The sequence below is a fragment of the Podarcis vaucheri genome (assembly GCF_965113315.1).
Source record: "Podarcis vaucheri genome assembly, chromosome: Z".
In the NCBI taxonomy this organism is placed as follows: Eukaryota; Metazoa; Chordata; class Lepidosauria; order Squamata; family Lacertidae; genus Podarcis; species Podarcis vaucheri.
In genome coordinates, this window is record NC_138758.1 from 33656974 (window position 1) to 33669373 (window position 12400).

The 12400-nt window shown below is 48.8% G+C and overlaps 1 protein-coding gene across 1 annotated transcript in view; it reads right to left on the reverse strand.

Annotated features, from left to right (window-relative positions):
• NOTCH1 (notch receptor 1) overlaps window positions 1-11330 on the reverse strand; it is a 97024-nt gene extending 85694 nt beyond the window's left edge. Inside the window, exons 1-2 of the mRNA XM_082208682.1 lie at window positions 10813-11330; window positions 1360-1441 (exon numbers count right to left, since the gene is read on the reverse strand). Coding sequence (XP_082064808.1) covers window positions 1360-1441; window positions 10813-10894 — 164 coding nt within the window. The 5' untranslated portion in view covers window positions 10895-11330. The remainder of the gene's footprint in view (window positions 1-1359; window positions 1442-10812) is intronic.
• Between the last annotated feature and the right edge of the window lie 1070 nt (window positions 11331-12400).

Genomic DNA, 12400 nt, shown 5'->3' on the forward strand with positions numbered 1-12400 from the left:
CAAGCAGCATCTCCAGGCAGGGCTGAGATGGATAGACCCCTGATCCCCAAACCCTGGAGAGCTGCTGCCAGCCACTGCAGACAACACTGTTCCAGATAAACTAATGGCCTGACTTAGTATTTTTTATTTATTTATTTAAGTGAAACACACATACTGCTTGATAGTAGCAAAAACTCTCAGCGGTTTAAAAGCACAAGGCAGCTTCTTATGCTCATCATCCAAAATCTAGACAAGGGCTGGCTATTCCCACTTGGAAGAGGCTCTGTCCCTCAACCCCAGTTATCTCTAATCCCCAGCACAGAGCACAAGTACGACATACACTCATTAGGGCCATACACAATTACAGATCAATTGACATGGATAGTTTAGGGTTGCTCAGTTAAATTGCAATCATCCGCCTCCTTCCCCTTCCACAAAGTTCAGCATGAATTAAAGGGGAGGGTCTCTCTCTCTGTGTGTGTTTGTGTGTGTGTGTGTGTGTGTGTGTGTGTGTTATCCTCACGATCGCTCTTAGATGCATGCTGCCATGTTAAAACTACTTTGGATAATGGCAACTCCACAGATGGAACTGCACCTTGAACCCAGGTTCAGCTCCCAAGGATCCAGACTGCAAACTTTCATCAGCACAGCATTGTTTCATATCACACAGACACACATATGCCTGTGTTTGCAGCAGTTAATAGAAGATGCACATCCCCAAACTCTTAGTGGGGATGGGGATTGGGAGCGATGGCAGGAAATTGTTGGCTCCCAGCGTCACATCTATCACATGTGGAGACTAAAAGTTGTCTCCCTCTTAATAGGCACACCCCAATGTAATACCAGGCTATCTGACTCCTTCTGGAAGCCATATTGTAATCCTGGACTTCAAACTCAAAATGTAAAGTGTCCTATTAAAATCTGGAGCCCTTTTCTGCCTATCAGAACCAGGTTGCAGATTAGCTTCCATCAGTCCATGTATGTTTTTTTTAAAACAAAACAGGTAGGGAATCTGCTTCAGCCCAAGGGCCACACTGCCTTCTGGGCAACTGCCCAAGGGCCATACTGCCAGTGGTAGGTGGGGCCAAAAGTGAGCAGGACAACCACTTTAAGTTATACCTTTGTAAGTAGGTTAAGGGTTATTTGTTGTTGTTGTTGTTTTTACACACTCCTCTCCATCCAGACAAGCAGAGGGTATCCTCAGAATTCAAGGACATATTCCAAGCCACCCAAAAAAAATTGGGATGCAAAGCCGGGTGTATGTTGCCTGGGGAGAGTTCCAAGGGCCAGACAGAGAGGCCTTGAGGGCCACATCTGGCCCCCAGGTCTGAGGATGTAAACCAGAAGTCACACCTCCACTGCATATAATTTTGCACTTACCGGCAAACCCCTGTTCCATTGGGGTAGGTTTCACACCTTCCTCCATTCAAGCAGGACTCCGAAGCTTGGGAACACTGGATGCCTGCAATGAGACCGCAGAGAGTTACAGTGGTACCTCAGGTTACAGACGCTTCAGGTTAGACTCCACTAACCCAGAAATAGTACCTGGGGTTAAGAACTTTGCTTCAGGGTGAGAACAGTAATCGTGCGGCGGCAGTGGGAGACCCCATTTGTGGTACCTCAGGTTAAGAACAGTTTCAGGTTAAGAACGAACCTCCAGAACGAATTAAGTTCTTAACCTGAGGTACCACTGTATTTGGGAATTTGGTTGAAAAGGCAATGTAGGACAAGGCTTAGATCATAGGACTTGAATCCTGAAACCTGGGAAACTTCAGACCACCTTCATTCTTAAGTCAGCCAACAGCCTGAGTCTGGGCCTTGCCTCAACCTCAGATCCCCATCTGTGAAATGGGGACAGAATTCCTTTACCTTGTGGGGTTGTTAATGCTGAGAGGAAAGAGGTCTGATGATTATATTTATTTGACTGTGGCAGCATTCAGGGGTTTTTTTTGGTTTTTTAAAACCAACCTAGAATGCTAAGTGAGTACAATGTACTGTTTATGGAGTAGGTCACCGCAAGCCGCCTGCCGCTTATCTCCACCCTAGTTTATTATTTGCAAGGAGTGATTATTCTGTCGTATTATGGCAGTGGACAAAGCTGTAGTCTAACTCCTGATTTTGTGAGGAACGTATTGTTATCATTTGTTTTAATATCAAATAAATGTGTTTAAAAAAAGAAAAGGAAAGCATTATTTCCAAGCCTTTGGAGAGTAGTAAACACAGAATAAGCAAAAAGGAAACAAGTTCAGATATAGCAGCAATTGTTTGCAATTCAGTTTAGGAACTGAAAACAACCCAAAGATTTGCAAAGAGGGGCATTTTTCTTTGTAAAGAAAGGGATTTTTTTACAGCCCTTCAGTTTTTCTAGTTCTACACGATTCACTTTCCTCCACTACAGACATGCAACAAGTAGGAACTCAGCATCAGTCAGGCAAAAGAAAAGAGAAGAGAAGAGAAGAGAAGAGAAGAGAAGAGAAGAGAAGAGAAGAGAAGAGAAGAGAAGAGAGGCCTCTTTCCACCAAAGGTCTCTTTCTGAACACTTCCTGTGCTTCACGTTCAGCACCACCCGGGCTAAGCCACACGTGGAATGAAAGTGTGGAAAGACATTCTCGCTTGCACGTGGTCCCAAACACAGCCAAAGACACCTCTGCCACCTTGGAGCAGGCTAGAGATCCAGGTTTGAATGTGTTAATTGCAAGTCAGTGTTAAAGTGCAGTTAAAATAAAATATGCAGTTAAAACAAATGATGCAATGAAACCCATGCTTCCTATCTGTGCAAATTTAGCTTGGAACCAGAGTCCCAGTTCCCCAAGAAGCTAAAAGAGGATGGAGGGGCAAGCAAAGATAGTGGGAAGAGGAGGGAGCCTGGCAGGGACAGGAATCTGTGCAGAATGGCAAGTTCCAGCTCTAACCCCACAATTTCGAGCCACATCAGATCTCCTTCTTGATTCTCCCTGCAGAGTTCCACACTTTCCTGCATAACCATGAGGACTAGGGTGGTTTTTTTGTTTTAATGTTTTGAAAAGGAAGAAAAATTAGGATGCCAAATTCTATGCTTAACTCAATTCAGGGAAAACGTGCACAGCCCTACAGATAAGATCCACAAACTGGAACGTGTTGTGGTTTGCCAGCAGTAACGCATTGCAACAAGGCGCATCCTGGCTGAGCATAATTCTGGTTAGCCAACAGAGAGACCTCAGGGCCAGTTTTGTGGAAAAGCAAATGCTGCAAGTCTGATTCTCAAACCAAATCCAAAGAACAACCATATTGTGTTCTTGGCTGTTGGATGAGCCACATTTTTTAAATGGGCAAGAGCGTGGGTGTGGAGCTGTCAGTCCCAAAATCTGCCCTACTTCCCTGCAAATAGGAAGTTCATGTCTGACCAGCAATGGTTTCAAAGCACATAAGCGTGGGCTTTGTTTTAATAGAAAAAGGTTCACGCCACCCTGCTGGAGCCCCATAATGATGTCAGCGGTGGTTACTCAGAAGATCAAGCTCAGCATCAGACCCTCAAATGTCAGGACTCGGCCACAGGGTACCTGTGCTCCAACTGCTACTGTTCAGTCTTAAGCCAAACACTCTTTGCGAAAAGGAAAAGAGCAAGAAAGCTCTTCTCCAATGGGGTTCTAAGGCAGCAAACGAGACAAGGCTGAATTAGTGGCTAAGGTGCAAGAGAAGCCAGCCGGCATCGTTTAGTAAGCCAAGGACAGGGAGTTTTATTTCAGCTCCCAAGGGCCACAATTTTTCATTGCCAACCTTCTGGGGGGCCACATATCAGAGGAGGGCATGGCCAGGGAAAAAAGTGGGAAGAACAGACAGATGCAGCTGTTACATCTGAACAGTACACTCTGTTGCAGCCATGCAAAAGTCAGAAGTTTGTACACGCACCTCTCTCCATCCACACAAGCAAGCAGCACCATCATGGTTTAAGGACACCAGAGCTAGCCAGGGAAGAGCACTTAAGGAGAGGTCAGTGCAGGGCTATTTAATGCAGCCTGGTGAATGTGGGTGGTCCAGAAGAGAGAGTCCTGAGGGCCACACCTGGTCCTTAGGCCTGAGATTCCCCACCTGTGTGGTAGCTCACTGAAGCAAAGAGCTGCCTGCTTAACTTCTGCTGTTTAAATGCTCATTCATTGGATTGCCTGGAAGGCACGGAAGTACTTGCTCATCAGAAAAGAATTGTTGATTTCTTCTCTTTAGGTCCCTGATGGGTCACATGAGACATGTGCTATGGGCAGGGCTGCTACTGCAGACTTACCTGCATGGCTGAATCTTGGGATCCTGGGTTCAAGGCTACACTTAGCCAGGAGAACCTCAGACAAGCAAACCAGAACCAAGCAAAACCCTATTACTGCTCTGCTCTTCATAGGCTGCCACTTATACCTTAAGTTAAGGCTGCTTTTGAGACAAAAGATGAAGGAAGTTTAGATTGTGAACCAGCTGTTTGGCCTACTGAGGTAAAGACTGTTTTGTTTTATTGTTGTTGTTTATTATTGACTGCATGTAAAGCCACTCTGAGTCTTTTTGGCTGCAAGTGCTCTAAAACCAGAAAACAAGGACTTTCACTAACTAAATAAACAAAATACCCCTGGCTTATGGCTTAGCTTTCAACAAGGTGAGTTCAGCTCAGCACCTCTCTGTAAAATAAAAATTGATATGATGCTTCCATCACATTCACTGTGAGGTGAGCATAAGCAAGAAACTGAAACATTGGTCTCTGTCCCAAAGAGGCTGGGGCAGTGACTATTCCCCCAAATTAGCAAAGTACTGGTATTTCAATTAAGTTTTTAAGCTACTGCTTCAAAAACATTCAGGCGGGAGATCATCCTTGCAGCCGGGGCACGGCTGCGTTCCAGAAAGCCCACCACTCAGGACGGAGGAAGCCAAAAACCTGTCTTTCTTTCACAGCTATAGAAGTTCAGGCTCTTTTCTTTCCAGAGGGCAGACACAGACACACACCCCACCACCATCCTGCTCACAGAACACACACACACAAACAAACACACACACTCTCTTACAAAGCTATTTTTGAATTGTCTGGCTGCTCAGATATTCATGAATATATTTTTTTTAATCACAGGGTGTCTGCAAAAGGAGCCCAACAGAGACCGGGATAAGAGAGAGTTGTAAAGCAGGCGGGTCCGAGTTCGTGGGAAAAAGCAACAGCTGCAGAGCAGAGCTCTGGGCCTTCCCCAAACAAAGCGGGAAGGGAGGGGGTGAAATCAGAGCTGCCCATTGTCAAAAGCCAAGGATACCTCTTGTATTTACTACAAGCTGATGGGGTTGGCTCAGTCCCCTTGATACCCAACACCTACATGCTCCTGACTGAGTCGGGAGAGAGCACTCTTCAGGACCCATGCACACACAGACATAACACACACACACACACACACACACACACAGCAACCTCAACCAGGCACTCTAGTTACGGATAGCTCAGAAGGAAAGTGGAGGATGGGCCTGTGTGTAGCTGGAACTGCCGCTGGGGGGAGAAAACACAGAGCGAAACTAGACACTGACCCCAAAAGGTATGCAAAAAAAGAGAGCTGTTCCTCCTCCATTTCCCGGAAGGCAAGAGGTGAAATTACTATTTGGCATGATGACTAAGGTGACTTGCAGACTTCCGCTGCACACAGGAACACCAGAAAAGGGTGGCCTCAGGCAGCCGAGATCCTTAGAAGGCCCTTCCAAAGGGGCAGTTCACATGTGCACACACAACCACTTGATGGCTTGCACCAAATGTGTGAATACTGAAAGAGGACCTGCTCCAGAAGTAGCCTGTACATAGCTGTCAACTTTTCTTGCGAGGAATCCTATTTGGAATAAGGGAATTTCCCTTGAAAAAAGGGGAAAGTTGACAGCTATGGGCCTGTCATGGGCATGGGAAGAGGCTACAGGGCCGGGCCAGAGGCCCATCTAGGTGCCTACTGAAAGTCCACAAAGCGGACCTCAGCGCAGCAGCAGCAGCAGCCACCCTCTTCTGAGGTTCCCAGGAATGCTGGTTTTCAGAAGCATACTGCCTCCAACAAGGAAGGCACTGGTACCCTTATCCTCCTGCATAGAATCACAGGAGCGATCCCAAGGGTCATCTAGTCCAACCCCCTGCAATGCATCCATGACAGATAGCAATCCAACCTGAATTTTGTCTCATCGCCTTTATATAAAGCCATCCGAGCTGGTGACCACCAGTACATCTTGTGGAAGCACATTCCATAGTCCCAACATAGCACAAACAAGTTTTAGGGGGAAAGAAACCCAACAGCCCAGTGAGCACTAAGTGTGCTGAGTAGGCATGGGGCGCAGCCTGACTCTTGGAGGGGGTACAGCTGGGTGGAGTGTCCTGACTGGAATCCAAAAAAGAAGGACCCTACGCTGCAACATTTTGTTACAGCTCCCAGTTGCTTGTCACAACTGAACCCCAAACTCCACTCAACAAACTAAGCTGGAAGAGCATCCAGTTTAACCTATGGACAACCAACATGGTGCCCTCCCCCTCCAGACTGTAGACTCACTTGGTGGGCCACAGGTTGCCCATGCCTGCTTTAATCTCTGCTGTGCTCTACAACTGCCTGGGGGGTGGCATGGGGAAGGCACCCCCAACTCCCTGTTAGAACTTTGCCCCTCAGCTCTGGTAATGGAGACTCCTGCCTCCTAGTTTCTTCCTTCCACCACCCGAGATATTCTTGGGAATCCCACAGAAAAACATATTATTGTCTCAATGCTCCTGGTGGTGAAGCTTCAAAAGCTGGTGGGTTGAGCAGGAACAAAGGTCCTGACCTTTTCAGTTGCTAAGGAAGCTAAAACAGTCCAGCTTCTATGAGAGACTGGGAGGTTATCAGTTTGACTGGGCCCAAGATTGCACATGCACACACAACCCAGACATGGGAAGGGGTCTGTTTGGCCACTGGCCTGATCAAACAAACCCCTCTTATGTGAATCAGATCAGGATTGGCATATAGACTGTGATGGCCCTGCAGCAAAGTGCTAGGACTGTAGTGTGCTTCTGTTCATGGGCCAGTTAATTTTATTACCAAATCAATCAGGACTCTCCATGCAAGCTGTGTATTCCGGTGTGGTGTTATGCTTAGAATCACAGAATAGGATCTGGGAGCCCAGGGTTCAAATTCCTGCTCAGCCATGATGCTCACGACTTTGGGCAAATGGGCCAGTCAGTACCTCTAAGCCTACTTACAGGGTTGCTGTGGGGGATAAAATTAGAAGACTGAGAACCATGTACACCACCTTGAGCTCCTTGGTTTTCCTCCTTGGATATAAAGGCAGTCAGTAAGAGCATAATCATAATACTCCATTTGGGTGCCTGAGTGTGATGGAAACATAGGTTCCCAATCCCAGCTACGTAAAATCTTCTGATTTCTTTGCTGATTTCTATGGGAAGTTTAATCACTTCCACCCCGGGAGGGATATAAAAATAGCATCGCAGGTTGAACCAGGAAATAAGCTACCTAGCCAATGAAGCTCTACCCTTTTCCATATCTATGTCTCTTCCTCCCTCCTCCTTTTCCATTCCATTCATCCCAAACAGCTGTCAGCCCCGCCCCTTAACCATCAATCAGGCTCAGGACCCACACTCAAAACTTTTCAAGAAGCCTTGTAGGAATTCCCTTCTCTCCCTTATGATTTTATTATTATTATTTCTGCAAATCTCAGGGTTATGGCAAGCCTTCTAGGCACCCTCTGCCCTGCCACTGAGCCAGTGTGGGCATGGCATAGGGGTTAGAATGTTGGACTAGGACCTGCAAGAGACCAGGGTTCAAATCCCCCACTTGACCATAAAGATCATTGGGTGACCTTAGGCTAGCCTGACCTACCTCGCAGGGTTGTTATGCAGGTTAAAAGGGGAGGGGAGGGGAGAGAACAATGTACATCACCTTGAGTTCCTTGGACAAAAAAAAAGTGGGATATAAATGCAATTTTTTAAAAAGACAGTTAATTAATCGATGACACTGTGAGAACTGAATTAGGATCAGAATGTAAGACATTGATGACACAAAGTGGGGGTGGAGGGGGTGTCTTCCTGAAATGACACTATCTGTTGGGTATGAGGAAACCAGGAAAGACCAAGGCTGTGGGGACAAAAAGGTCTTTCTGGATGACTAGAAATGCAAGGGTTTTGGGGGGTAGGGGATGATATTGGGCCGACAACTTTTGGAAACTATTTACAAGCTGCTCCAAAGTAAGGGGGCTGGGTCAATCCATGCCAACTATCACCAGAAGTTTATTCCAAAAAACATTTACTGAATTGCTTGACCATTTCAAATTATTAGCAAATTATGTCCCTGCTAGAAAGGCTCCTTCTGGCAACCAAAAGAGAAAGAGAGATTAAGACCTGTGACACTGATGGGAGACTTGAGTGACTGAGCTTGGAGTCACTAGGTCAACCCCCTTCAACCTTGGGATTTTCACGTGTGGTTAGGCTATAACTCCCATCATCCTGTATATCAGTGGTAGAGCAACTGCTTTGCATGCAGAAGATTCCTGGTTCAATCCCTGGACTTTCCAGGTAGGGCTAGGACAAGATTGCCTGATAGCTTCCTATGATTCTCATAATTGGGCTAAGCCCAATGATGGTACTCTGCAGTCCTGGAAGTACAAAGTTGATGAATTCTGCACTAAGGGATCCAAATCAGGATCTGAGCCCTAGTCTCCTCCCAGCTCCAATCCAGAGAGAGCTATGCTTGAGATGTGTGTGTACATCTATGTGTCCAGATAGTTTAAGGATCCCACCCACCAAACCCCAGAGCAGATCTCTCTCTCTCCACCCCCACCCCCACAGCCCCATTTCAAGGTGCTTGCAAAAGCAAGGATGCCTTCTCCTCCAAACCCACAGCATGTGTGACAGAGAAACCTGAAACTCAATCTTTAATTTAGTTTTTGTTTTTTGTTCAGAGGCTAAACCAACACACCTCTGCAAGTGCCCTGAATTATATACTCTCAGCACACACAGCATCATGGCAGCAACAATCACAAACCGTTCCCTGGCAGCGAAACATATGAATCAAGGTGAGAAAAATTGTCCAGCGAGCACCCCACTGCACACTTTGATTTGAAATTGAAACGACTTCATTCAATGAATCAGGCAGCTGGTGAGAAGTTCCATTCACCCAACACACACAGCCTTTTTTCCTTTGTCTCCACTACTCCAGTTAAAATTCTGTCTCCAAAACAGATTGCCCTGAGGCGCTTCAGAGAAAAGTGAGAACAGCCTGCTCTGTGCAAAACTTTTTTGCCCCATCTCCAAGTCTAGTGCTCGCCTGCCCCATCCAGGTTCTTCATTCCACTGTCCCCCTTCCCACCAAGGATTCACAAGAGTTCTGCAGAACAAGAGCGCAAGAAACAGCTTGTGACATCCACCCCCAGAAAGTAACACAGCAAAAAATAAAAAGGAAGAGGGAGGTGAAAGAGAGGCAAGGGTGCGAATACAGGAAATATTACGCATATCCACAAAGTAGAAACACCCCCCTCAACCGCAGAAAAAGCACCCTAACCTGTGACAGAGTCCTAAATTTCCCAATTAAATCTGAAACCACCATGCAGACAATAGTTTGGCCTTTCACAGCTTCCTACCAAACAGAAGGCAAGTCTTTTCACACATTATAATGCAGCAAACCCAGGTTTGGGTTGGTTGGGTGCTTGCAAAAGAAGCCCCCTCTCCAAGATGGGAGGGGGGAAACTGTAGTTGTGCTCCCAGGAGGCCCAGGAAGAGGCAGAGGACCAAATATCCAATGATTTGGGGACATCTACAATGGCAGCCTTGCTCAGAACAGACTCACTGAAATGAATGGGCATGGTTATGTTTCAGTGAGTGTAGAATCAGAACGGTAGAGCTGGGAGGGAACCCTAAGGATCATCTAGTCCAACCCCCTGCAATCAAAGTCTACTCCGAGAAGAGCTTTGTTAGATACAACTCTTCTCCCATCTCTCTCCCCATACAAATTTTGTCAGGACTGTGTACTGCACGGCTACGCATTTGCTCAAGCACGGTGCTGGGAGACTCCCACTTTCTAGAAAGAGGGGGCAGCCGAAAAGTTTTGCAAAGCAGCTGGAGAGGGGATTCCTCTCTCACACGCGCGCGCGCGCACCTATTCTTGAAAGACTGCCGTTCCCAGTAAAACACCAGGCTCATGCTGCATTTGCCCGGGGAAACCAACACCTCTGCAAACTTTTTCGGAGCTGCTTCGCTCATTCTCGCAAAAGCAAAAAATCCCCAAGCAGCCTAGCCGTTCGGTTTTGTTTCACTTTTGTTGCAAACCCCAAAGCACCCTTTGCATCAAATAAATATGTAAAGAGAGTAAGAAAAGAAAATCCTGCCCTCTTTCCTTTTAAGGTGAGCTGCAGGTCACCGACACTGCCTGAACCAGCTGCCAGGCAGCTTGGAAAACTCGCGCGGAGGGCAGGAAGGAACCCTCAGGGTAGACTGCGCTTGCACGAGGAGGCTTCCCATCTGAGCTGCTCTGAGCCGACACAACGGCCCGGCTCGTTGTTTTGTTTTAATCGCCCTAAACGTCAACACCACCACGCCGCGGGCAAGGGAGACGCTTGCAAACACAATCGTAGAGTCGTAGAGTTGGAAGGGACACCAAGGGTCATCTAGTCCAACCCCCTGCAGTGCAGAGCATGGGAGGACCATACCAGGTAGACAGTTCAGCCCCCACCCTCCATTCCATCGCTCGTCATGAAATCCTGAAAGTGAAAAAAGCTGCCCAGGAAGCACATCCCCCACCGGATCAGGTCCCGCGAACCCCACCAGAGGATGTCCAGGCCGGGGAGCGCAACAGGTGGCCGAAGTGGCGTCGCCGTCTCCAGCGCACCTACCTTGAGCGAAGGCGGGCAGCAGTGCCAGCAGCAGCAGGAGGCAGCAGCAGCCGCGGGGGCTCCGCACCCCAAGGGGCCGCATCCCGCCGCTCCCCAGCCGAGCGCGGCTCGCCGGGTTAGAAGAAGAAGGTCAGCCTCCCAAAGTTGGCAGCGGTGGCAGCGTCCTCTCCGCCCTGCCCACCGAGGCTCTGGCTCCGCACAGGCGGCCGCCCCTTCGGTCCGCTCTCGGGCGCCGCCGCGCTGCAGCAGCCCGTCGAAAGGAAACGCCGGGACACTTATTAACTCTCTCTCCGCTTTAGCTCCCCTTGGAGCGCGCTGCCTCCCTCGCCCCGCCGGAGGATCTCTCCGCGCCGGGCCAGGTGCGAAGTTTCCCAGTGGGGCGCAGAGAAGGAGCCCCCGTCGCCCGATTCCCGGTCCCCCTCCTCGCCCTGGCGCGCGGCGGGCTCTCCTTCGGGACGGCCCTTCTCTCGCGCGCCGCACAGAGAAACAGGAACTTTCTCCTCCTCCTCCTCCGCAGCCACCGCCTCCTCTTCGCTGATAAGTTTGGGGAGTATGTGTGGGAGGGAGCGAGCGAGCGCCCAGCCACAGCCTCTCGCGGGGCGGGACCAGCCGGTCGCGGGGCGGGGTAGCCTCGGGGGTTGCTTAGTTTATGAGGGGCGAACCTCCACTCCCTCCCTTCCTTTCAAAGGGGGCTTCAGCCTTCCTCTAGGTGGGCGAGGGAAAGGCGCTCGAGCGCATGCAAAGTTTGGCGCCTGCTCCGACCCGGCCCTGCCACCCAGAGGGAAGCTACTCCGCTCCGCTCGCTCGCTCGCCTGCCTGCCTCAGCGCCGGGGAGAGGCGAAGAGGGGACCCCTCAAGAGTGGAGAGGACTTAGTTATTTATCATTTGTTTTTATTTTATTATTATTATTATTACATTTCTGGCCCTCCCTTTCTACAAGGAGCTATGCCCACTCTCCATTTGACCCTCACAACTGCCCTACAAGGTAGGCTAGGCTGAGAATGTTACGTTACCGTTTGTTTATACTGTATGTCATTTCAACCAAAAAAAGCCCCCAAGGAGGCTCACAAGAATGAACAGACACATACAAATACCATAGTGCAAATAGAAATGATGCCAAGACAAACAACAGAAGTGATACAAATTTGAAACAACAAACACATGACAGTTTCTGCCAAAAAAAGACAAACATCACCCACTGAGCTTTATGGATAAACCTGGGTCTCCCAAGTTCTAGTCTGACACTCATACACCACACCACACTGACTCTTCCGTAAAGGTAAAGGTACCCCTGCCCGTACGGGCCAGTCATGACCGACTCGGGGGTTGCGCACCCATCTCGCTTAAGAGGCCGGGGGCCAGCGCTGTCCGAGGACACTTCCGGGTCACGTGGCCAGCGTGACGAAGCTGCTCTGGCGAGCCAGCACCAGCGCAGCACATGGAAACGCCGTGACTCTTCCATACATGACCTTTTATCTTCCTAACAGCCCTGCCAGGTAGGTTAGGGCTAAAGACAGGGACTGGCCTAGAGTCACCCAGTGAGCTTCAGGGCTGAGCAGGGATTTGAACCTGAGTCTCCCAGGTCCTA